This window comes from Pleurodeles waltl, chromosome 7, assembly GCF_031143425.1.
Source record: "Pleurodeles waltl isolate 20211129_DDA chromosome 7, aPleWal1.hap1.20221129, whole genome shotgun sequence".
In the NCBI taxonomy this organism is placed as follows: Eukaryota; Metazoa; Chordata; class Amphibia; order Caudata; family Salamandridae; genus Pleurodeles; species Pleurodeles waltl.
This window is the reverse complement of record NC_090446.1, coordinates 1,439,183,092-1,439,208,591: the sequence shown is the minus strand read 5'-3', so window position 1 is coordinate 1,439,208,591 and position 25,500 is coordinate 1,439,183,092. Positions and strand designations below refer to the sequence as shown.

General features: G+C 43.0%; 1 protein-coding gene across 1 annotated transcript in view; it reads right to left on the bottom strand.

Annotated features, from left to right (window-relative positions):
- Positions 1 to 716: 716 nt before the first annotated feature.
- LOC138247431 (putative methyltransferase DDB_G0268948) overlaps positions 717 to 25,500 on the bottom strand; it is a 153,183-nt gene continuing 128,399 nt past the window's right edge. The window contains exon 7 of the mRNA XM_069202062.1: positions 717 to 918. Coding sequence (XP_069058163.1) covers positions 828 to 918 — 91 coding nt within the window. The 3' untranslated portion in view covers positions 717 to 827. The remainder of the gene's footprint in view (positions 919 to 25,500) is intronic.

Here is a 25,500-nt window from a genome sequence, read left to right as displayed (position 1 = left end):
CTAATCAGATCTTAGGTCCTAACAAGGCTATAGAGGAAGCATCAGATGTGCCTTGGGAGGTATTTTATACTTCTGCGTTACTCCCTAATAAAAGACTGTTTTCTTGGAATAAGTCCTAATTTAGAGTATAACTGGTGAACTTACAAGTGCATGGGGTAATGGAGGTTCTGTGGCCAATCAAGATCACTTATGGTGTGACTCATATGTTGGTGGTAAACATACTACCAAAATGGAGGTCTGTCTGCCTGATTTAAATGCAGAATGAGAAAGAGGGCAAAAGAGAAAAAGAGAAATGGTGACAATGAGAGAATAGGAAAGAGGGAGAGAAAACACAAGAGCAAGAGAAAGTGAGAGAAAGAAAGGGGGAACTGGGAACAATATTATGTAAACAGGGAGTATCAAATGATAAAATATAAAAATGAGTAAGAAGAAAGTGGTGATCGGAGTAGTAACTGCAAGTGAAGAGAGGGATCATATAAAAAAGAGAGAGAGAAAGGAATGAAGATAGAAAGAAAAGCATTGAGCTGGAGAGATGTAAAGAGAAAGGAAGAGGAGACACTGAGAGAGAGAAAACAATGATTAAGTCAAACCAGGAAATTATCTAAGATGGGGAAGTAAAAATAACTGCTAGGGCACAGAAGGTATACAATGAATGATAGAAAGAAGGGACAGAAGAATGAGGAGCGAAATTAACATTACTCGAAAATAGATAATTCCACAATATTTATTATTTGTTTTAAATGCTAATTGCAAAGAACATTGGCATCCGCTACTATAATGAAAATAAGTCTTCTGAAAAAACGGTCTTCCAGTCACCAAATGCTTTTTCAATCAGGCTTGCAGGCTAAAACACAATGATACTGCAAACAAATCTCCACCATGGCACTTTTAGAAGAAACCTTCATGGCCTCCAACCACCTAAAATGAAAAAACAACAGCAAGTTGTATTAACCACCATAAGTGAATATAGAAGATTGTTGAGAGTCTTATTTCTTTAAAACATGCATCTGAGATTTCCTAGCTTGAGGCAAAAGGACAACAACTGAACGTGATGACTTCTGCAACCAGGGAAGTTTAGAGTCTGACATAAGTTATGCAAACAAAGAAGCAGAGCAGTTTTCAAGCAAAGCCTTTTGCCATTTTTACAGCACAGGTTTTAAGCATAGGATTAGCACAGTGCTGAGCTGGAAAATGATAGACATGGTGATTTAGGAACAGTTTGCTTTTTTAAAACATTGAACTGTTATATTTTGAGATAGACTGGGGTATAAGGCAAAGTTATACCTAATTATCACTACCTAAAAACATTAGATCACCACACCAGTATCTGTTATGTAGCTCTTAAGTTGTTTATTGCAGACAACACATAGCATTTAATAAATTAAGCATTTTTTTTTGCTCACAATGTAATGGCTTGCGGTGTTGCATGGCCAGCTACAGGAATGCATGATCGGAAGAAACATGAGCCTATATAAAAAATATAATTGACTTCATTTGTGTTATTTCACAAAAGGATTTCACAGGTTTATACCTGTACATTTAGGCCCTCATTCCGACATTGGCGGGCGGCGGGCACCGCCCGCCAAGCGGAAACCGCCATTTGGCCGCTCCGCGGTCAAAAGACCGCAGAGGCTATTCTGGCTTTCCCGCTGGGCCGGCGGGCGCCCGCCAAAAGAGCGCCCGCCGGCCCAGCGGGAAAGGCCCTGCAACAATGAAGCCGGCTCCGAATGGAGCCGGCGGAGTTGCAGGGGTGCGACGGGTGCAGTTGCACCCGTCGCGATTTTCACTGTCTGCAATGCAGACAGTGAAAATCTTAATGGGGCCCGGTTAGGGGGCCCCACGACACCTGTTCCCGCCATCCTGTTCCTGGCGGTAAAAACCGCCAGAAACAGGATGGCGGGAAGGGGGTCGGAATCTCCATGGCGGCGCTGCTTGCAGCGCCGCCATGGAGATTCAACCCAAGCAGGGGAAATCCGGCGGGAAACCGCCGGATTCCCTTTTCTGACCGCGGCGTTAGGGCATTGAAGCACCGCCAGCCTGTTGGCAGTGCTTCCGTGGGCCCCGGCCCTGGCGGTCTTGGACCGCCAGGGTCGGAATGACCCCCTTAGTGTAGTAGTATCATATAGTATACCAGCAAAAATTAGGGATATAAACCTAGGGAGAATTATGCGGTCCAGTGCATCAATCTACCTACATGAACCTATAAGATGCGCTGTTCGAAAAGAACAGAATCCATTCCACCATTTAGGGTAGAGGTCTTTTCAGTCACCACATCCATTAGTCTTACAGAAACAGTAGCCCTCACTCACCATTCATCATCAGGCCTGCTTCTCATCAGGCCAGCACTGCAATGCCTGACGGGACCTACTAGAGGGCTCTTTGCCGGAGATCTTTTTAGAAAAGAATGCCAATAGTGAGTGGATGTGAGAGGGGCTGGGAAAACTGCTAAAATTGGCTAACAGTGGCCAAGGAAACTATCTTTAATACAACCTGGCACTCTCTGACAAGGTTAAAAGCAAAAAAAAAGTGAATTACAGAAAAAAATTATCTGGTTCCCTACGAACAACTAAATGTATGTATACCACTGTAAATAGGGATTTAGATATTATGGAACTATGTGTGGGAGTCCCCTACACTACAGAACTGCTAGTCATGGTCAACGTGTTTCTCGCCTAATACAGACACATGGATCAGGTAGCGATTCTTCATGACCTGTTGTTGTGCCTAACCCTCACTGATAGAGTCAAAAACTCTCCTCCTATTGCCTATGTAGGAAATCACTGAAATCTTACGTTGGAATGATAAACTTCTGAATGTGGAGGCCTAATCAAACAACATAAAATGAGATAAGTTAAAAACAACTATCAATGGCCACATACTACTGACCACATTTTCTACCCTCAAAAAACATGTGTTTCAGGCGTATGTGAAAATGACAAGCCAAACTCATGCATGACATGGGGTAAAGTGACCATGTGTTCATGCTGAAGCAGAGGAGGGGCATCCTAGGTCAGGTACAGGAACCCTTGGGGATTGCATGGATGCTGGCCGCTTTTCTATTAAGACAGTCTGATAACCATGGTTGTGAAATACATGAGAAGTAATTATTTAGGTGTCCTCTGATAGGTATGCTTAAGTTGTACTGAATTTACATCATGTAAAAATGTATACCTTACATGAAATCCTAAAGTGTACATTTACAACACAGTACCTAATTATAAATGATATTGGTTGGTTGCTGCCCTGTGCAGCACTATACTTCCATAATACAGAAATTGACAGAATATGTGGGATACATAAGTGACTCTAAGAAAAGGTATATGTGTTATGACTAGGTCGGTTGGATGCTGCCCCCTGTGACAGCTCCCTCAAATTGGACATTGATCGTCAAATCAAGTACCATTCATCAAAAGATTCAGGTCAATTTTAAGATTGATAATCACATCCCAAAAGGAAGCACGCAGATTGACAATTGTGATTAAATCACTGCTAACATGTACCCAAATTGTGACAGCGCCAACCAAAATATTATTTTTGTCAGTAAGGAGGGATCCAATGTTATCTCTGATCATTAACATCCTGGTGTGCTCGGTGCAACGTGTTCTCTAAGAATGTGTTATAAAGCGTACTAGATGGTTAGGAGACCGGACCCCCCTCTCAGGACATACATATCTCAGTGTGCTCCAAAATGATGCATTCCCTAAGAAGGAGTTATGAAGCGTGCTAGTGCGCTAAAAGATTTGACAGCCCCTGCACTTTTTCCCATCACATAGCGAGTCACAGTGACTCTTTAAAAAAGTCTATCAGATCACAAATTGACCTCCGTATGCAATAAAATAACTATTGACAGCCCACACCAAGCATCCCATTTCCCTGCGGGTCGCAATATCACTTCAAAGTAGCCCATCTGGTCACTCATAAAACTCACAGTGCTCCGAGTCGTTATGCAAGAAGACCAAATATGGTACGCGCTTAACTGAAGAGCGCCATGGTCAATCTGACCTATGCCATCGTCCAAGCTTTCCTGAATGATTAGGAGCTGGGGAGGCTGGCATTTAGCACCCATGTAGGCTGGGACCCATAAAAAAGACATAAAAAAGAAAGATGAACTAAAAGGTGGTGGCCATCTTAGAGTGCATTCCCGTCGGGGAGGGAAACTGAGAAAGGACTTGGAATAGGTCAATCAATCAGTTTTTGTAAAGCACGGGTACTCACCCGTGAGGGTCTCAAGGCACTGGGGGGAGTGGAGAGGCCTCATCCGAAGAGCCATGAGGTTCCTCCTGAAGATGATGAGCGACGGGCTTTGTCTGAGGTGCAAGGGGAGGTTGTTCCAGTTCTTTGCTGCAATGTAGGTGAAGGATTGTCCTTCGGCGGTGATTTTGCGGATGCGAGGGAGGGTGGCCAGTGGAGGGTCCTCAGTTGTTGGAAAATGTGTTCTCAGTGTCGGAGGTCCAGAATGAGTCTGGCAGCGGCATTCTGGATGAGTTGTCGTTTTTTATGCTTCTAGTTGAGGTGACGGTGTAGAAGGCGTTGCCGTAGTTGAGCTTGCTTGTGACTAAGGCATGGATGACTGTCCTGCGACAGTCTGCTGGTATCCATCTGAAGATCTTCCGAAGTTTGCGGAGTGTGTACCAGCAGTAGGAGGTAACTGAGTTTACCTGGTGGGTCATGGATAGGGAGGAGTGGAGGACGATGCCTAGGTTGCAGGAGTGCTCAGTCAGTGCAGGAGGGGGGCTGAGGGATGTGGCCCACCAGGAGTCATCCCAAACTGAGGTGGCATTTCTGAAGATGATGAGCTCAGTCTTGTTGAAGTTGAGGCAGCTTTCTCTCATCTAGGTGGCGATGGCTTCCATTCCTGAGTGGAAGTTCTTCTTAGCAGTGTCCGTCTCTTTGGTGAGGGAAATGATGAGTTGTCTGCCATCGGCATATGACACGATGTTCATACTGTGGTTTCTGACGATGGCAGCGAGAGGGGCCATGTATACGTTGAACAGTGTGGGACTCAGTGAGGATCCTTGGGGGACTCCGCAGTTGACTCCTGTGGGTCTGGATGTGTAGGGCAGGAGTCTGATCCACCACATCCTCTTGGAGTGGAAGGAGTGGATCCATTCCAGGGCTCTTCTGCAGATTCCTATGTTGTGGAGTCTGGTGCGCATGGTCCTGAGGGATATCATGACGAAAGCTGCTGAGAGGTCGGGGAGTATTAGCGCTGCGGTGTGGCCGCGGCCTAGGAGTAATCAGATGTCATTGGTGGCTGCCAGGAGGGCTGTCTCCGTGCAGTGATTGCTGCAGAAGCTGGACTGTGAGCTGTCCAGGGAGTTGTTGGCCTCGATGAAATTCTGTAGTTATGCATTATTTGCTTTCTCAAATACAGTGGCAGGGTGGGTAGCAGCGAGAAGGGCCAGAAATTCTTTAGTTCTGATTGGTAGGCTGAAGGTTTCTTCAGGAGAGGGCATATTGCAGAGTGTTTCCAGTCCTCGGGAAAGGTGCCAGTGTTGATGGAACAGCTGTTTGTGTTCCGGAGCTCGGGGGCGATGGATGCGCTGGCTCTGATGTATATGTGGTGCGGTGCGGGCAGGGGTTTGTAGGGGCTCCGGAGTGGGTGCTGTTCATGATGCTGACTGTTTCCTATGTAGAGAGCATGGACTAGCTGTGGATAGTTTGGGTGGGTTCTGGGGGGGAAGCTCGGTCACAAGTTCCGGTGCCGGGATTTTCCGGGTGGAAGCTGTCGTAGATGTCCTGGATCTTGCAGTGGAAAAAGGTTGCACGTTTGTCGCGGAGGTTCTGTGATGGAGGAATGCTGGTGGCTTCGGAGGAGGTATCTGTGAACTTGTTGATGACTGAGAAGAGTTCCTTCTAGTTGTATGCAGAGGACTGGATGCACTCCCGGAGTGCGTCTTTCCTAGCTTTCTTGATTTTTCAGCAGTGGGAGGCGGTAGCACCTCTGAATGAGGCGAGGTTTTCACTGGTTTGGCTGTTCCTCCATTTTTTCTATAAATGTTTGCGGGTACGCTTTGATTCTTGGAGTTCGGTGGTGAACCAACTGGCTTTCTTAGGTACGCGTTTGGCCGATGTCAGCCGGAGGGGGGCTAGAGTGTTGGTGCATGTGTTTAGATTGCGCGCTGCTGTGTTGGTGTCATTGGATGGAGGGATTTGGCAAGCGATGAGGTTAGTTGCTCATTGGTGATTCCATTTCCTGTGGGGGGCCCCGAGGGTGCGGGTGTAGCTGCTGGGTGCAGTGATTGTAAAGTGTATGCAGTGGTGGTCGGTCTAGTCTGGGGTGGAGATGGTCTTGATGGTGATCCGGTTGCTTGAGGTGATGATGAGGCCCAGTGTGTCTCCTGCGATGTGTGTGGGTGCAGAGACCAGCTGTTTGAGGCCGAGGGTGACAAGGTTGTTGAGTAGAACGGTGGTGTTTGGATAGGCGTGGTCTGATGCCAGGGCCTGGGGGATAGCGATGTCTACAACGTCGTCTATGAAAGCTGGGCGGGGGCCGGGTGGCCTGTACCCCAGGGTGTCATGGATGGAGGAGATGTGGTTGGAGTGGACCAGGAAGTGAAGGTGTTCCTTGGTGGTGCATTGTTCTTCTGGGACAGCCTTGACACGTAGTGAGAACTTGTGTATGAATGGCGATATCTAGTCTCAAGGTGGGGTTGGTCCATGTCTCGGTAAGGAAGGCGATGTCTGGTCGGGTGGTGTTGATCAAATTCTAGAGTTTGGTGGCATACTTGTGGAGGGAGCAGATGTTCAGGAGCAAGTAGTTGATGGGGTTGTGGAGGTTGTTGGTATTTCTGTGTGCGGAGTGTACCTTCAGCTTGTTGAGGCTGGCGCTGAAGTTGCAGTTCCTGAAGGTGAAAGGTCCGTGGGTGTCCTTGGGGGAGATGATGCAGCATTTGCTGAGACAGAGGAGGGTTTCGGCGTCGTAATGGATGTAGGTCAGGGAGTGGTTTAACGGAGATCTAGGGTTCCTGGTGCTGGGCGCGTTCTGGATGTAGACAGGCGCAGACGGGCTTGCCTTTGGCACGCCAGCAGCGCAGCTGTGCTGTGGCCACCATTAAAAAGAGGGGGTGGGGGAGTGGTCAGCTGGGAGGTAGGAGGCAGGAAAAGGAGATTTGCGGGGGCAGAGGAATGGAGGGGAGAAAGGAAAAGAAAAAGAAGAAACAAGTGAAATATAAGAGAAAAACAAGTGAAAAAAGGCAGAAAAAGCAAGAGTGAAAGAGAGACAGAGAGAAATTCTTACTTGTGGTGGCCACTAGATCACCAAGGATGAGGCGCAGGGACAAACCTGCGAGTGGAGGAAGGCCTCAAACTGAGAGTCAGGAGGCTCTCAGTTCATCCCAGTCAGAAGGCAGAAGCAGCAGCAGCCAGAGGGGCTGGGGAGGGCAGCAGACGCTGACCAGGAGGACAGTGCAATAGGTAGATTATCGAGAGGAAAGTGGCAGCCATCTTAGAATATATCTTTCCTCAGCCTATTGGTATGGCAAAATCTGTATCGAGGATAAGGGAATGCATCTACATATCTCTTGATATAATTGTTGTAAATTGTGCCTTAACACACACAAGGAAAATGAAAATAAAAATACAAATATTAATAACCGGGGTGCAGTGAACTCAATCGCCTGCTTCCTTTTCCATTCGTAGGATGCAATTATGGTCATAGTATCTAATTCAGGTAATTCAGTTCATTCTCCATAATGTGCTAAACTTCAGTGCAGGAGGTCATCATTCATACTCCATGTTCTAGAATTCTGACCACAGTATTTCATCATTCAACCCATGGATATGGGTCTGTAACCTAAAGGCCCACATCTGTCCTTTCTCAAACAGTTTTTTTGATGCGATATGGGAGTCCTTCACCATTTCTAGGATCACCCATCTGAGATCATTAGGAAAGTGCTGCTGTTTTACAAAGTGGGCACAGAGTTTGGTGGTAGTGAGGTGACATCTGATTGTGCTGTGATGCTCATTGTTGAGTGTTTTGATCATTCTTGTGGAGATTCCTACATACAGAAGATTGCAAAGACATTTGATTAAATATACACAATTTTTTGTGCTGCAGTTTGTGTGTAAATAGAGATGCCGGGTCCCTGTGTCTCCTAATTTAACTGATGTTGTGTTCAAGGATAAGTGGCATATATTGCAATGCCCATGAGGAGGGTGACCTTGCACCAAAGGTAAATTCTTGCTAGCTAGGGTTATTGTTGGATGTCGTGTTCTTTGGACCTGTGTAGACCAACAAGGCTTTAATGTTCAGACTCGGGTTTTCTGCATGTGTGTTATAATCAGTGGTCTCACTGTAATTGCGTCTGAGCCTCAAAAACTGCCCATAAAATAGATTAATCTGGAGGGCACAAGGATGGTGACTATCAAACAGGAGTAAACTATTCCTGTAGTCTTCTGAAAGACAGATGAAAAGAGAGTTCTTTCTCATAAGTTGATCCTGAAGTAAAAAAAGGAGACCTCTCTGTCGGACACTGTGACAGTAAAGTGAAGATGTTGATCAAGACCATTAATTCCAGCATTGAAGTCAGGTACTTTTCTCAATTGCCTCTCCAGAATATCAATATATCATCAATATATCTACAACACAACTTGATGTTAGTGGCAAATGGATTACCAGGGTCTATTATGTGGCATTTCTCAAAGGCATACATGTACAAACAGGCAAAACTTGGGGTAAAAGTACCTCTCATTGATGTCTCTCATATTTGGTGGTATAATTGGTTCTTAAATTCAAAGAAGTTGTCTTTGAGGGCTAGTGTCACACACTCCACCATAAAATGTGTGGGGGTGTTATAATTCCATGTGTCTAAGAGAAGCAGATTGTCCACCACAGATAGCGTAGCATCCTGGGGTATACTGGTGTATATAACTTCAACATCTAGACAAATCAATACATCAGTCAATCCCTGTGAATTAATCTGGTCCAAAAGGATTAACACATCCTCCGTGTCTTTCAAGAAGGTTGGATTGTGACTTACAATTTATTTCAGAAAGTGATCTCAAAATTTAGAGAGAGGTGCCAAGACAGATACAATCCCTTTCACTATAGGCTGGCCCGGTGGAGGTATCTTGCCTTTCTGGATCTTAGGTAAGCAGTAGAAATATGGTGTTCGGGGTTCCTAACTATTGAGGAATTCAGCCTCTTGATGTGAAATCCACCCTGCCAATTCTGCTTCCTCTGTCAACACCCGGATAGCCCATTGGAGACACTGGGCAGGATCCTTTTGGATCGGTTAATAGTAAGTTTGAGTTTCAAGTTTAACTTTATTATGATATAGAACTCTATAGAGGTCCACATAAAAGAATAAATATATAAAATGGATAAATAACTCAATATTATATATACACGACAACTACCCACCTCACCCCAAAGCATCTGATAGCATAAATCAAACATTATTCCTGAACAAACTTTAAACAAAATATGAAAATTAAATTTAATACAACAATAAAAAACTTTTAAAGAAGTTAAAAACTCTATAGCAAAGCATCGCATTGGGGGGGGTCAGAAAAGGGCAACAGTAGCTCAGTAGCTGTGCGTAATGAAAGTTTGAGACAGATAGGGTGTATCCACTTACGGCGGAAAGACAGCAAGGCCGGACTTATGAAAATTACATGGTTCAGGTCTTGATTCCCATTATGACAAAGATTACAAGTGGCTGAAGAACCATACCATCTGGCCCGCAATGAGTTGAGGGGAAGCAGCCCCTGACGCCATAGGAGCCAGAATCACCTGATCTTGTGAGGCAGTTTCCAGCTAAGGTAGGGCAGCATTTTTCTTAACAGAATAGTGTTGTTACAAATTGAAAACCCTGCATGTGTGCGCAGGCCTTTTTATCCAGGCGGAGGCTAGTAAGCCAGATTAATTGCCTGAGGATGGCTTTTAACTGCAACTGAGGAAGTGTTGGAATGGAGGCAGGGTCTAACTGTAGGAAATCTATGGCATGGATACAATTCCTGCCATTAGTGTATTTTGACCTGCTGCCTGCCAAGACTTCTTTTTTTAACAATGATCTCAAAGAGTCGTCACCACAGTTCATCATACTAAACCCCCAACGTACAACCCCAGCGAGACCTTGAACAAAAGCGTTTCGCAGGCCCATCTCAAGCCTTAAGGTTGCTGCGGAGAGGGCAGAGTTTGTGGAAGAGAGTTTCCTCAAAACGTGACCCTCTAGTTTATCTAAAAAAAAACATTTCAAAACTTCGATGTGCTCTAGGTCATAAAGTAAAGAGGGATGTTTGCCTGGTACACCTCTAAGAGGTGTTTGAAATTTCTCTTTCCAGTAGCCCTACAAGGGTATTCAAGCCATTAGCTTGTGATAGAGTTTTCAGTTGGTTTAGTTCTATGTGTGCCCTGTCACAGAGGTTCCCACAGACAAATTTATCCAAAAATGTATAAGAATTTACCCACTCAAGCTTCTGAGCACCCAGTGACCAACAGAAGTTACCGTATTTGAGCCTTTTTTTACCGTGAAAACACAGGATTTTACTTTTGGAGCAGGTAATTTTTAGAAAAATCGGTTACTAGTAAGATGTATCACTCAAAATACTTAGACATTCTTGTCTGTATGTCTCTGTGTGTTAGACCATTATAGATCCCCTTTTGTCAGCTGGTTTGATAATAATTGTGTTATCATCTGCCACTACGGTCAGGGCCCTCTTCTATGTGTTAGATAGATGCTGGAATGGAAGTTTTGGTTGGAGATTCTGGATGTCATTCTTGACTGCCTTCTCAAACATGAGAACCTCAATAGGTACTGTGCTTGAATCTGGAGTAAAGGTTGAGGGGTTCCATAGTCCTGTCTCCCTAGAAAAGGCCCCCTTCCCTAATTGGTGGAACGAAGTCTGCTCTTTTCGAACAGTGCATCTTAATTTAGTTAATGGTATCATATAGTATAACATAGTAAATTTGAGTATATGTATAAATGATATTTTCCTACTACAATATGACTATCATCAGTTTTCCAGTAGTCTATTTATATTGTTCAGGCTCTAAGCTTGAGAGCAAAATTAATTTATAATATATAATGAAAAGTGTTTGTGAATTGTTCATGCCAATGAGGATTTATATAGTTTCTGTACCCATCGTCACCTGCCATCAGCCCGAAGAGGCTGGGCCCCTTATCTTCAAATTAATGGATGAGAAGTTCTAGCCCTGTTCATTTGCAATCATTGGATGAGTTTGTTTACGCTTTCTCAGACCGCCGGGTGGCTTCTGGATAATTGGCTTATCGCTGTGAATCTCTATTTACTAAAGATGCAGTTTATTCCTTGAAACTTGTTACATCATGGGCAAATGCAAATGTCTGCCGAAGGGAAATTCATCTGCTGCCTCTCTGAAGCCTACTACAATTTACAAGAAACTGCAAAAGGCGATTGGAGTTATAGCAACCAAAATGTAACTTACTGAAAGGCTCTTATCCTTATCCCATGACCATCTTAGTTCTTTTGTGGTAGCCCAACCGCCATCTCCCAGAGGCCGTGAGCGGTCCAGCTGTAGTCCTGGGATGGGGCTTCACTATTCAGATATTGTTGGGGACAACAACTATGTGTTGGGGCTATCCTGCAACTCCTCTAGACTGGCAACCAAAAACGGGGTCTCTAGTAAATTAAAGCAATTAGAAGTCAATCTAGTGCAAGCTCAAAAAGGCTTGGGGGCAGAGGAGCCCTCTAGTACGGAAACTACCACTGGGCCATCGCCAATGAGGGCAATTCCTGGGGTCGGTATACAGAACATGTTGAAGACTGTGCTGGCGGTGGAGCTCTCACCCCTGGCAGCACATCTGGAAAGACTGGAATTGGCCTGTAAGGAAATTTCAAGCCAGGCCCATGTGGCAATCAAGATGGTCTTATCAGTGGGAACACAAACGGAAGCCAGTCAGTGGATTCAGTTAAGGTACACTAATACAGACTCTCTTGCAGCCCCCCTTGCAGTGGGAATGAGTTAGTCTCGAGAAATTTGAGAAATAGTAATCGTCGGTCTTCTGGGCCATGGGGGGGGTCTGATTCCTGTGACTAGGGAGGATGAGCAGGGGTAGAGATGACTGACGATGTTGCTGGGGTGGATAGTGTGAGTTTCCCAGTCCTTAATTTGCTCCCCCCCCGCTTCGTGCCCTTCAGTGGTGTTTCTTTGTGGGGTCCCCAAGCTGAAGGCGGACCAAAGGGAGTCTCACGAAGAACTAAAAAAATATATATGCATTGCTTAATGCATAACAGGAATTCTCCCCGTTCATTGGTGGATAATATTATTCTCATCAGAGGAGCACGTTGGATTGGTGCATGCTTAAAAGATTGCCCTGGGGACTGTGTGATTGTACATTTTAGGAATCCCCTACGGCCCAAAGACTTTTGCAATGTGTGCGCCTAGGCCACAGAGTGGGTGCTGGTGTAACTATATTTCCTCTGGGCTACTTCTATAATCCCCCTCACCTTACACCGCCTGGAAGACAGGCTTCTCATCTCCCATATTTTACAGCTCACAGTCATAGTGTTTCCTACATGGATCTTATGTACATAGGGCCATGTGCCCTAGGTTTTTCAGCACCCCACTGTCCCTGGAAGAGGTGGGTTGATGCAGGGCCAACAGTCTATTTCCAGACAAAGGAGTCTTTTGGCCTCCATGTACTTATGGCATCACTAGACAAATATTGAGCCTTGATGAAATGGTTAGTAAGGGGAGCTCTTTTCTCCTACTCTAGTGACACTGTTCCGTTAGGCACAGCAAAAAAGGATTATACAGAACCGCCAGCAGTATATATGGCCAACGCCCTGAGGTCTGTGAAATCCATAAATTCCCCTTCTTTTACTGGCCCATTTGGGGAGGGTGGCAAAGGGTTGGGTTTGAATGGGGATTTATTTCAGCAGGTGATGACTGGGAATGCTCTTAGGCCTGACAATTTCACTTCTGTTGGTCGATTGAGGGAGGTTGGTAAGGGAAGGGGTGCAATAGGGAATACCTTCCAGAGTGAGATAATTGTGGTTAAGGGGATTGAAGCTGTTGAGCTTCCCAACCAGCAACCAAGACCTCAAAGTTCTGCCAAAATGCTCTCTTGGAATGTGGCTGGCTTGCGAGGCAAACTGGATAACCCTGATTGGGTATCTTTTATAACACAGCATGATATATGCCTATTCCAAGATTCATGGATTAGTGGGGATGTCCAACACCCAGTATACACCATTTATTCCAAGGCAGCAACCGAGGGGAGTTGGGGAGGCCCTCAGGGGGTTGTCCACTTGGGTAGCTTCTTGCTTGTCTTACTCGGTTACGATTATGGAGACATTTAACACTGATATCTTATGCCTCTCACTTTAATCCACGAGAAATATCGAATTATATGTGATCAATGTTTACACTGTAGTTTCTGGCTGAGAATCCTTGGTGGTGGAGTGTTTGTCTAATTTTCTGATTCAGTGTCCTAGCAGTGCATCCAAAATAATTGGAGGAAACTTCAATTGTCACTTTGAACCCATTAGTATCGTGGTAGATGATCTTGTGACAGTGGAGGGCAGCCTGTGGCATATTCCAATGTCCGGTTCTCTACCGATGAGGAAATGCACCTGTTGGTCCTTCAGATGAATGCCCTTGTATTAAATCACCCCATCCATGCCTGCAACGGCCGTACTGTGTCCGACCGAAAAGGGTCCCATACATTCAATCAGCCAGGCAGGACCTCATTGATTGAATATATTTGTATTAATGTCATGATCGGGGCTTATGTTGTGGACATGGAAATCATTGCAAGGCATGACAGTGATTACAACACACTATTCCTTCACCTGGGGACCTCGTGCTTAAGGAGGCAGAACAAATGAAATTCCAGGTTGAATGATAGGCTTATGTTGTCCTCCAATAGGCGGAGGATCAAGTGGGATGAAGTTGTACAGTCAACTGAATCTCTTAACCAGCTTTTTATTGCCATTTGCCTAGCCTTGGGCAAGGTGAGTGAAATTTTAGAGGCCGGGGTGCCCCCTAATCTGTGGGATTACGTGGAGAGTGTGCATATGGAGCTAATGGGTGAGCTCAAAAACATGTTGTTTGTGGAGCATCAGGCTGGTAGTGGCAAAAAAAAGCCATCCACTTGGTTTAACAAGCAGTGCCGGCAGGCCAAATTGGACCTCTGTAAGGCCATTAAACTGAAAGATGCTGGGCTGGTACAAACGTCCAGAAGCAAGTATAATAGCACTCTGTCTGCCGCCAAGAGAGAATGAGAGACCCAAAGATGGAAATACTTGCGCCTAGCTGTGAGGAACAAGGACTTCCATATCTTTTGGAGACTTGTTGCCTTGGGGAAACAGGAGACCAACTGCTCAATTGAAAGCAATATCTCTGCTGATCTATAGTCAGCTCATTTTCGGTCTCTTTACGATTTCCAGCCTGTCACTGGTGGACCACCAGGTGTTAGAGCATGGGGGGTTGATTCTTGAAAAGCCTGGAGCATACTCTATGCTTACAATCAAGGAGGTGCTTTATGTAATCTTTAAAGTGGCTTCGGCAAGGCACCTGCCTTAAATAGAATTCCAGGGGACGTATATAGTTTTGTACCTGAAGTCTGGGCTCCATATCTTGGCATTCTATTTAATGCCATCCTGGAGGGGATGCCTATGCTTGCATCACGGGCTGGAGCCCAACTTATACCCATTCACAAAAAGGATTCTCCTCTCCTACCAGCCAACTACGAATCAATTAGCTTAATAGAATAAATGCAAAAATTGTTTGCGCATGTGACTCCAGGTCTGGCCTAAGGAAAATAGTGTCCTCAGCCCCCTTGAGGCTGGGTTTAGGAAATGCAATTCCACCATGGACCTGGTCTTTCACCTCCAGCCTATATATTGGTAATCCACGGAGCTGAAACGCGCAATAATTTATGTAATCTTTGTGGACCTTTGGGCTGCATTTGACCTAGTCCCAAGAGACACCCTGTAGCAGGTCCTGCTAGAAATGGGGGTCCCTACATATTTGTGTAAGATCCTACAGAGACTCCATGAAGGGAATTGCGCTCAGGTTCAGTTCGGTAAATTAGGAGATCTTACCAAACCCTTTCCGGTCCGGAAATGAGTTAGGCTGGATTGTGTGCTGGCCCCAATTCTATTTTCATTATTCATCAATGGTTTGATTGATGATTTGAAGAACGTTTCAAACAATGCCCCTAGATTAGGTCATCTTAAGGTTCCTATGTTGATGTTTACAGAAGATACCCTTTTATTGTCAATGGGCCTACAAAGGATTTTAGGTTTGTTGTTGATTTCTGTAGGGTAAGGGGGCTGGAAATCAACGTGGAGAAAACGTAGTTCATGGTATTCCATCCTTCCACATCCACCAGACCAGGCCCCAAACTCAATGGGGTACCCTTGGAGCAGGTCAAGGTGTTTGACTACCTGGGAATCATGCTATAAGAGCAAATGGACTGGCTACTGCATATGAATAAACAAAAGCTAAGATTGGCTCAATTTACAAGTGGGCTAGGTAGAGCCTTTAAAGCCTTGTTCTTTAAACCAGTCATTCCAGTGTGTGAGCTACACAGGTGGCAGGCTTTGTGAGTAGTGATGTATGGGGTGGAGCTGCGGGGGCATAAGTGGGCTAGCGGTATCTCGAAAGTGGAGAAAACATTTTTAAGACATTTATTAAACCTCCCTTCAGGTACTCCACTTTTGCCTTTGAGGTTTGATCTGGGAGTGCGCCCCATTGCTGAAGAACTGGGACTGAGGCCACTTCTCTTTTGGAGCAGAGTATGAGCATCCCGAGCTAATCTCCAATAGAAAGGGGTTGAGGTCATGGGTTTGCCAGGTGCTTGCAAATTGCTGTGGTTTCAATATATCTAGGATACCATAAGACAAATAGGAAGGGCCAGCTTGTGGGAGAAGTCTAAGGAGGCCTGCCTATCGATATCTAAGAGTGACTTGGTTAGGCCCTATAGGCATGTTAATTTGACTGTAGATGAGGTGCAGCCAGTGTTAGCGAGGGAGTTGTATTTGCAGTTTAGGCTTGGGGCCCTTCCTCTCTGTACGTTGACCTGTAAGTGGGGCAGGATGTGACTAACTGAGTGTGACATGTCCAGCGTGTGGTGGGGCCAAAGAAACAGAGGTGCACTTTTAGGTTTTTTGTAAAGCCTACAAATGCGTTAGATCGAATTGGTTGGTTCCTTGATGCAGAAATCTAGGTACTGCTCGGCACCTAGTAGCTCTAAGAATTTTGAAAACCAATGTACACCAGCCAATTATTTTTTTCCGTGTCTAGGTATTTTTTCATGGCTTGGAGCATCCGTGAGAGATGTGTATAGTTGCATTTATGGGTCGTTGGTAGGGGGGGAATCCGTTTCATTCTTTTTATCTCGTATTTTATACCTATATTTTTTAATTAGTTTTCCAAGTTTGATGTAATTGATATAATTTATTGTTGTAACAAACTTGTTTATTTAGATGGATTGGTGTTATTTACTGATGTACTTTTTTGGCTTTGAGCCATAATAAAGTTATAATGATGATGATGATGATATAGTTTCATCTATTATATGTGCTATATTTGAATAGAGCAGTTTAGATATATCTCTGTTTTTGCAGCGTTGCTTTAGTTTTTCCTTCTTCCTTATAATTCTCGCTGACTTTATTTATTTATTTATTTATTTATTCATTATTTTTTCAGTATTCTGTGATTAAAATTATGTTACACAATGGAATTGTAATAATTGTAACAGATTATAACATCCAGAAAGAAATAATAATATCATTCCATTTGTTTGAATAGGAGAGAACATGAGACACGGAAGTATATTTTACATAAGTAATATTGCATGGCTATAGCTGTTATAAAAATAAGGGCAAATACTATGCATAGTTGCTAATATGTAATTTAAGTTTAGATGTTGATATGTGAAGGTAAATTCTCATCAAAAGTAAAGTTATTGTTCAGCCATTACGTTATGGCATAGATTGAAAAACATTTCCATGCCATAATATAAATGGTAAACTGAAATTCTGGAAAACTGAAACCCATTTATGTTATGCCATTTACTTTTAGATAATCACATTCTCTCTCTGTTTGTTGGCCAAATTACATCTATAAGAGATAGTCGATTAATTGAATAACTATAATGAACATTGTGTTTAGTCTTTGGCTTGCTAAACATAAAATGAGTCGACAAAAGGCAGTCCGCTTTATATAAAGGCTTGAAGTCCATCATGAGTTTATATTTTTGGAAAGAATGTACTTTTGGACAAGCTTCAACAGTGGGTTCAGAAATGCAGAATAATAGATCAACCTATGGTCCATATTACAATTTAAAATCCCTCCATATTAATTCAATTGTTTGTAATCTTTAGCTGAAGGCAGCCGGGACACTTTTGTGGCATCTCTGTCAATCCGGGGATCATATTGACATTTTTAGGGTCGAGCTTGCGAGTGCATGCGCTTGAGCATGTGTCTCATATGGAAGATGCTTTTGTAATCAGTAAAGGGCTTGGAGCCCGCCTGTAGCCCACCATTTGCTGGTTTGCGTGGCACTCTTCTTTAGAGCCTCGTAATTCGTCAAGGCATGTCTGGTATCATTTCCGTTCCTCGGTATGGAGCAGGGATCAAGCACTAATTGATTTAATTTCATTAGTGCCCCTCCGCTGCTCCGGACGTGATCGAGGTACTATTATGTTTTCACTGCCAGTGCCTGGCAAACAGAAGACTTGTGGCTGGCAAAAAAGTGGCCAGCAGGACAAACAAAATTGCAAAGTTTTATTTTTTAAAGCTAACTTAATTTTGTTTTGTTAATTAGTCTTTTCTCAGTTTCCTATTATTTTGCTTTTTGTTTTTGCTCGTGGGCACTGTTGTCAAAAAATGACAATTAATTAGTTTTTGGTGTGCTGCTTAAACAGCCCGCATCGATTCTTTTTCACTAAGTTTTCCCTGAGTGACGGGATGAAGCAATCAGGCGTTGAGGCTACTGTTATATTTTTTAACATCTTTCTCCTGGCCCTTCCCTTCTATCCTGTGCACAAAAGGTCAGATAAAACAGAGATTGAGGTATTTCTGCAGCTTTTCTTGGAGTGTACAGTACAGTTACATGATGTGCTGTTTCTCTTAGACCAGCCAAGGACTCTGTCTTGCGTACAAGCTAGCCACTGTGGAAAGGGAACTATAGTTTGTGAGGAGTAAATAGAAGGTGGGAGGTGCTGCTCTGTCCTGCAGAAAGCAAAGGCGAGGCGCACACAGTCTGTGCTCCATGCGAATTGTTCGAAGCACTAAATGCACTATAGATGTGTCTTTGCCTCCTGCCTCTGGAAACGGTTGGCTGCAAGCGATGCCTATTGTGACTTTTTTTTAAAACTTAGATGCACCACGTCCTAGAAAGCGTTGTAAGGGCAGATGCTGCCTTTCCTGGAGGTGTTAGTCTGAGAGTGTTTACCAGATGGGAGCTTTACCTCTGAGATATTAAAGCTGTAATATATATTCGGGGTAGATTGAGTTGCTTGATGTGAAAATGAGGGCTTTCCCATTATATGGAAGTGAGATGGGATGCCACCATGCATTTGGAGCTAACGCAGTGGAATTGTAACTCTAGCAAGCAGTGATGGAGGTTCTTAAGAACTAATAACACCATACATGTATGACTAGAGTGTAAAATGTTACATTCATAACAAAAGTATAGCCTGCTCATTCATTCTTAAAATATACTGACACCCTGAACCCTCCGAGTATTTTTGACGACAAATGAAAAGGCAAAGAAATGCATACCGGTATTTTTAATGTTGGCGCACTTTTCTGAGGTGCAAGTAAGTTAACAAAACTGCTAAATCTGCTCCCTAGCGTTACTAAGCGCGCTTCTTATATTCCGCAGTTAATTTTGTTGCGTTTGAGAATGCGGCCGGAAAGACCCCCGCAGGGTGGCTGAAAAATGGGACTGGCTCAGTCACACCTCGTAAGGTACGCTGTTGCAAATGAAGTGTGTTGTGGTCAGGAAATGAAAGCTACAATGGCCCTTGGACAAGCCATTCATCAGCCGCTGCATCTTTCAAGTAGGGGCCTGTCACATTCATCCTCCCCGAGTTTGGTGTGAGTGAGGATCATCTTCAATGTTGTCAGTTCCAAATGTATACATTGTCAGAATGTCAGCAGTACAGATTGCCTATTTTTGTGGTGGTTCTCCACACATAACATGAATTTTTTTATGTGGGTGTCATCATGCATCAGCTTGAGTTACTTATTTCCCTAGTTTATTGATAGTCCTATAGTTTGTAGGTTGTAAGAATTTTTGAAGAAGAAAGGCGTAAAACAGTCAAAAATTGCATTTATTACCCCTCAGTATGATCAAGCAATTCTCAGCACAAGAAGATAAGCAAATTATACATTTTATACTTTAAACATTCAGAAAGTTGGTGTAATGTTCCTGTACAGCATACATAATGTGAGTATAATTTTGTAGATTTTAGCTAGTGCTATTTTTTTAATCTGCTTTTCAGAAACAGTGTTAACTGAAGCACTATGCTCGCTATTGCAGTGTTTCCACTCAGGCTCTGACATTTGCTTTGAATGGAATGCACAATATCCTAAAAAAACAATACAACACATCAGAAGCATAGATTTTCTAATGCTACTTGATGCTGATGTAATCCTCAGGTGAATTAATTTTTTGTTAATTCTAATGAGATGTCCATCTGCATCGTGGGTTTTTCAAAGAACACTTCCAATATGTGTTCAGTTGAGAGTTTTTCTTTCTATTTGGCTTTTGAATAAGTTACACACGCATACGTTTACCATTCTTTCCCCTTTAGTTGATCAGTGTACATACATATACATCGTACCACATGTTCTATGTGAAAGAATGCTAAAATTAAAAACACAGAACTTTTTGATAACAGTTTTCGTAAAGACGTTTCTGTTTTCTAACCTATTCAATTTTATTTTTTTCAGAATTTTGTTCCATATAGTTCTGGAGTGTGCCATGGCTGCACCTTAGACAAATGTCACCCTTGCTAATCACTCATGTTTGACACTAACAAATCACAAGGTAGGGCAAGGGGTCGCTGATATTTCATGTGTGGGACCGAATTTAAGCTGTACAGCAAGTTGTTCTTCTAACAAGACAATTACAGGAGCCATTTGTTTGAATGATGGATAGCAGCATCCTCTGCTGTGAACATGGACCAGCGTTTTCTGTGTTGAAAGCTTTCACTCTCGTTATATCTTTGCACTGTTCAATTGAGTTAGCAGGGCTTATTTAAATCAGGATGCTAAATGGCAATATTTTCTTTTTTTTGGCTGCAGATAGAGGAAGAAGGTAGATTGATGTGCTTCAGTTATATACAGGGCCACTTGTGGTGTGTATATCGAATGTGGAGTGTGATCGACATTCGATCTACGACACGAGACGGGGGTTCGGGTGGTGGCGGTTGGTGAATGGAGCGGTCCCGACATTGCTCCTGTAATGTACCTGCATGATGTGAAATAAAAGTATTTTACCCACTACTTCCGGTCTCTGTCTTCACAGTGGCGACGAGGCGGGCAGGAGCGATGTCAGAGGTGAGGAATTGATTGCGCTTTCACTTTCGGCGATCGCGTGGCTGGGACCATGAAATGCCGGTGCTTCCTTAACTTGAGGGGCGGTACTTGTGGCGCATGAAGTATGCTTTTGCTGGTCCTGAGGGAGTAAAATTGGCAAGGTTCCTGCTTCGTTATTATTGAAAAAAAAACTGCAACTACGCCAGGAATTATGGGTTCGAGTGTGCCAAAATTCCTCTAGAGATCGAACAACGTAGTTTGTGGCAGCCATTTTGAAGTGGTTTGAAGACCTTTTTAATCCTTATTGTGAAACACGGTGATAGGCACACCTTGTGCCTACAAATATTGCCTAGAATTACAAGGAACTAGGCACGTTTAGTGTGCAACAAATACAATTACAAAGGAACTAGGAACGTTTAACGTGGAATACGGTGATAGACACACCTTGTGCTTACAATTACAAAAGAACCATTTATCTACACATTTGACTTGTTGGAAGTGCCGGAATTTATTGTGACTGGACTCCGTTCTAAAAAAAAAAATGTTATGCATTTTACGCCAAATATTGTTCAACTGCATTCAGTACTTAATGATATAGGACATTGTTAATTGCAGAATGTCTAGTATTCAGCCTCCACCATTTTTTTTAATGAACCAGGAGATCCACCCATTCGGTGGGCATTGTGGTTGGATTTATTTGAGGCATATGTAGATGTGTTGGAAGATGGCGAATGTTCACCTGTAGGGTTAAGGGAATTTAAAAATGTACCACCTGTAGATAATGTGCATGGGGTAGATGTGTATAAATGTGCAACAGTTACAGGATAGGTACGGCCAAAAAATAAATTTAGTCATGGAAAGATATACATTTTATTCCAGGGAACGGAAGGCTGATGAATCCATTGACCAGTATATGGCAGTGTTAAGAGGCTTAGCGGTTATGTGTGCTTTTGACAATATGACATATGACCAAGTTTTAAGGGACCAATTATTAATGAAGAATAAATCAAAAAAATACAGGAGAAACTTTGGTCTTCTGGGGAAATATCTTTAAAAACGACTGTTGAAGTAGCGAGGAGCATTGAGATTAATGAAGATTGCATACAAACTATGAGGAGGGAAGTCAAAGATTATGACACCATTTGTACCATAAGCAAAGACAGGGAATGTAAGGACAAAAAGAAAAAAATTGTTTCCCTGTCTGGTAGTGGGGATAACAAATCTGGGGATAACAAGTCTGGCATGAACAACAATACTAGAGTGTGCTTTAGATGCGGCGCCCATTCGCATTTTGCAAATTTTAATGGTTGTCCGGCGATTGGGAAAAATTGCAGTGCATGTAAAAAAAAAGGGACATTTTGCACGTGTGCAGAAGTTTCGAAAAAAAGTGAGTTGTGTTGTGGAGAATGTGGATGATGATGAGGTTGAGGAAGGAATGCAGAATTTGGTATTAAGCATTCAAGGGTGTAACATTAAGGGGAGAGAGTTTCAATTTCCTAAGTGTTATGTAAATATTGATGGTGCACGAGTGGAAGTTATGGTGGACTTGTGTGCGTGGTACACTATAATAGGCAGATCTCTATTTAATCGGTTGTGGCCCGGGAGGAGTTTACAAAAGACAAAAAACAGTCCTTGTAGCTATTCTGGTCATAAAATTGCAATTGTTGGAAAAATGCAAGCAGAAATCGAATATGCCGAAAAGAAGTGTTCAGGTGAAATTATTGTGGTGGGGAGTGGGGCAACTATTCTGGATTGGCCACATATATGTCAATTTGGGTTGACGGTGGACCCTAGTGCTACTCCGCCAGTGTACACTGTGAGTACACTGTGAGTACACTGTGAGTATGGATACATTGCAGAATGACTTGTATCGTGATATAAAGGGAATATTTCTACTGTGTTTAGTGGTCGTTTGGGGAGTATGAAAAACTTCCAACATACAATTGTATTAAAGGAGAATGCTATTCACGTAAGGCAGAAGTTGAGGATTGTTCCCTTGAATTATAGAGAAAAATTGAAGGAAATGTTAAAGGACTTGTGTGATAAAGATAATATTGAACCAATTGAGTGCTCCAATTGGGTTTCTCCGATTGTAATTTCGGTAAAATCCTGTGGGGACTTCAGGTTGTGTGTTGGCCTGCGGGCACTAAATGATGCAATTTGGATAGATGCATTTCCTTTGCCAAATTTGCAGGAATTTATGTTGTCTATTGGAGATGCTACAGTATCTTCAACCATCGACTTGATGAGTGCGTATCAACAGATACATTTAAGTCCTGAGTCTAAACATTGTACAGCATTTATTACACCGGAAGGGATGTTCCAATATAAAAGGAGGCCATTTGGATTGGCTAGTGCATCTGCAGTTTCCCAGAGGGAATTGTCCAAAATACTTTCGAATGTGAAGAGGGCAAAGGTATTCCAGGATGATATTTTAGTATATGGTCATGACAGAATTGAGCATGACCAAAACTTAAAGGCAGTATTGCAAGCATTGAGTGACTATGGATTAACTGCTAAGGATCAAAAGTGCAAATTTGGAGAGAGCCACGTAGAATATTTAGGTCATATTATTTCTAAGGATGGTATTCGACCTAAGGTTAGTAACATCAAAGCTATTAGTGAGGCTCCAGAACGAAGGTGCAAGGAACAATTGTTATCATTTTTAGGCCTAGCAGAGTTTTATTCTCGTTTTGTGGAAAACTTTGCATCCAAAGTGGAGAACCTCCGTGCCTTGCTGAGGAAAAATGCGACGTTCTGCTGGAAGGAGATACATTCCAAGGAGCTTTCGACCATAAAGGAAGAAATTGTTAATGCATCTTGCCTCAAATCGTTTGATGAAACTGCTGAATGTACTATAGCAGTAGATGCTTCCGCATATGGTATTGGCGCAGTTTTATCTCAGAGGAAGAAAGGAGACACATGGGTGGTTGCACATGCCTCTCGTACTCTGTCTCAAGCAGAGAGGAACTATTCTGTAATTGAGAAGGAGTTATTGGCCGCTACTTGGGCTGTGCAACGATTTAGGATGTACATATGGGGGCGCACATTTTAAATTTGTACGTATCACAAACCTCTGATTAATATTTTGAGAATGAGAGGGGGAAGGAACCTTACTCCTAGGTTGGCAAGGTTGGCTTCGACATTACAAATGTATCACTTTGAAATTTTGCATCTTCCAGGGAAAAGTAATTGTGTGGCAGATAGGTTGTCTCGGTTACCATTATCGCATAGTAGTGCTGAAGAAATTGATGATGGAGAGTGCGATGTTGCGTTCACTTATAATGATGTTATGTTCCTGCAAAATGGGAATGTGCATGACAATTTATATGAATGTGTTTGGATGAGAGAATTGCAGAAGGGTGAGGTTTTGTTGAAGGTGAAGAAGTTTATTTTGACAGGATGTCCATTGGAACGGAGTTTACGAGGCGAGTGTAGTACATTCTGGAAGATTAACGAGGAATTGTCTGTGTCGAATGACATTATATTAAGAGGTGATAAAATTGTGCCTCCCTATGGTATGCGTGATACCATTGTCATGTTGGGACATGAAGGTCATGGTGGCATAGCGAGTACCAGGAGGAAGATCAAGGAAGTTTTTTGGTGGCCGGGGATAGATGGTATGGTGGATCGTTGGGTAAGAGAGTGTGGTAAATGTGTATTGAGTGACAAGTCTGTGAAACCGTTAGTGGTACCACTACAGTTTACGGTTGGTTGATTTGCCAGATGGCCCGTGGCGCAAAGTTGCAATCGATTTTATGGGTTGGTTTGTTAACTTACCTGCTAAGGAAGGGTATGCGATCGTTCTAGTTGATTATTTTTCCAAATGGCCAGAGGTTCGTATGGTTGGCAATATAACTACTGATACTGTGATCGAATTCTCAAAGGATATATTTGCGAGGGAAGGTATTCCTGAAACTATTGTTTTGGATAATGGAGTACAACTTACCTCTGATAAGATTAGTTCCTTTTTGAAGAGTTGTGGGGTAAATCATGTGAGGGTATCATTATACCATCCTGAAGGTAATGGTCAGGTTGAAATATTTAACAATGTTATCAAGGACACTATACAATTAGCTTTGGGATCTAATTTGTCCTGGAAGGAGGCCATCCAAAATATGTTGTTATCTTACAGAATTACTCCACATTCAGTCACTGGCAAAGCACCTTTTGAGTTATTGAGGGGTCGGAAACCATCTTCTAAATTAATTCCTTGGTGGTTGATGAACAGAAGACGAGGAAGTTCTAGTGGTTTAGACTTTAGCTCTGTGAGAGAACGGGTGCAAGAGTATCAAAACAAAGTGTTAAATAAAATCAACAGTGGAAAAACGATGCCAAACTTAGTGGTTGGACAGTACGTACTTGTGAAAAATCTTGGGTTAATAAATAAAGGGAATGCGAGATGGTCACGCCCTATGAAAGTTGTGAAGGTATTGAATGGTGCAGTTCAGCTTGAGGATGGAAGAGTACGTAATTTGCGGCATGTGAGTTTGTTTAAAGCAAGTAACCTTCCCCAGGAATCGGTGCGTGATGATCTTGATGAAGAGAGTGGATATTTGTGGGGATACGAGGATGTGTGGTCATACAGAGGTGAAGGAGGTTGTGAATCCAGGAATCGGGAGAATTACATGATACCCGTTCGTAAAAGTAAGAGAGAAAGAAAATTACCAAGGCATTTCAATGAATTCGTGATGGGAAGTTAATTAAGAGTGGAGATGTTTCCAATGCAATGTAAAAAAAATTTTATAGGTACATGTATTATGTATTTTCCTATATATATATATATATATATATATAGATATATATATCTATATATATCTATATATATATATATATATATATATATATATGTATTTTTCCGATCTTAAGTATGTTATTTGTTTTGTTGTTGTTTGATAAGAGGGGAAGATGTGTGGTGCATAGATCGAATGTGGAGTGTGATCGACATTCGATCTACGACACGAGACGGGGGTTTGGGTGGTGGCGGTTGGCGAACGGAGCGGTCCCAACATTGC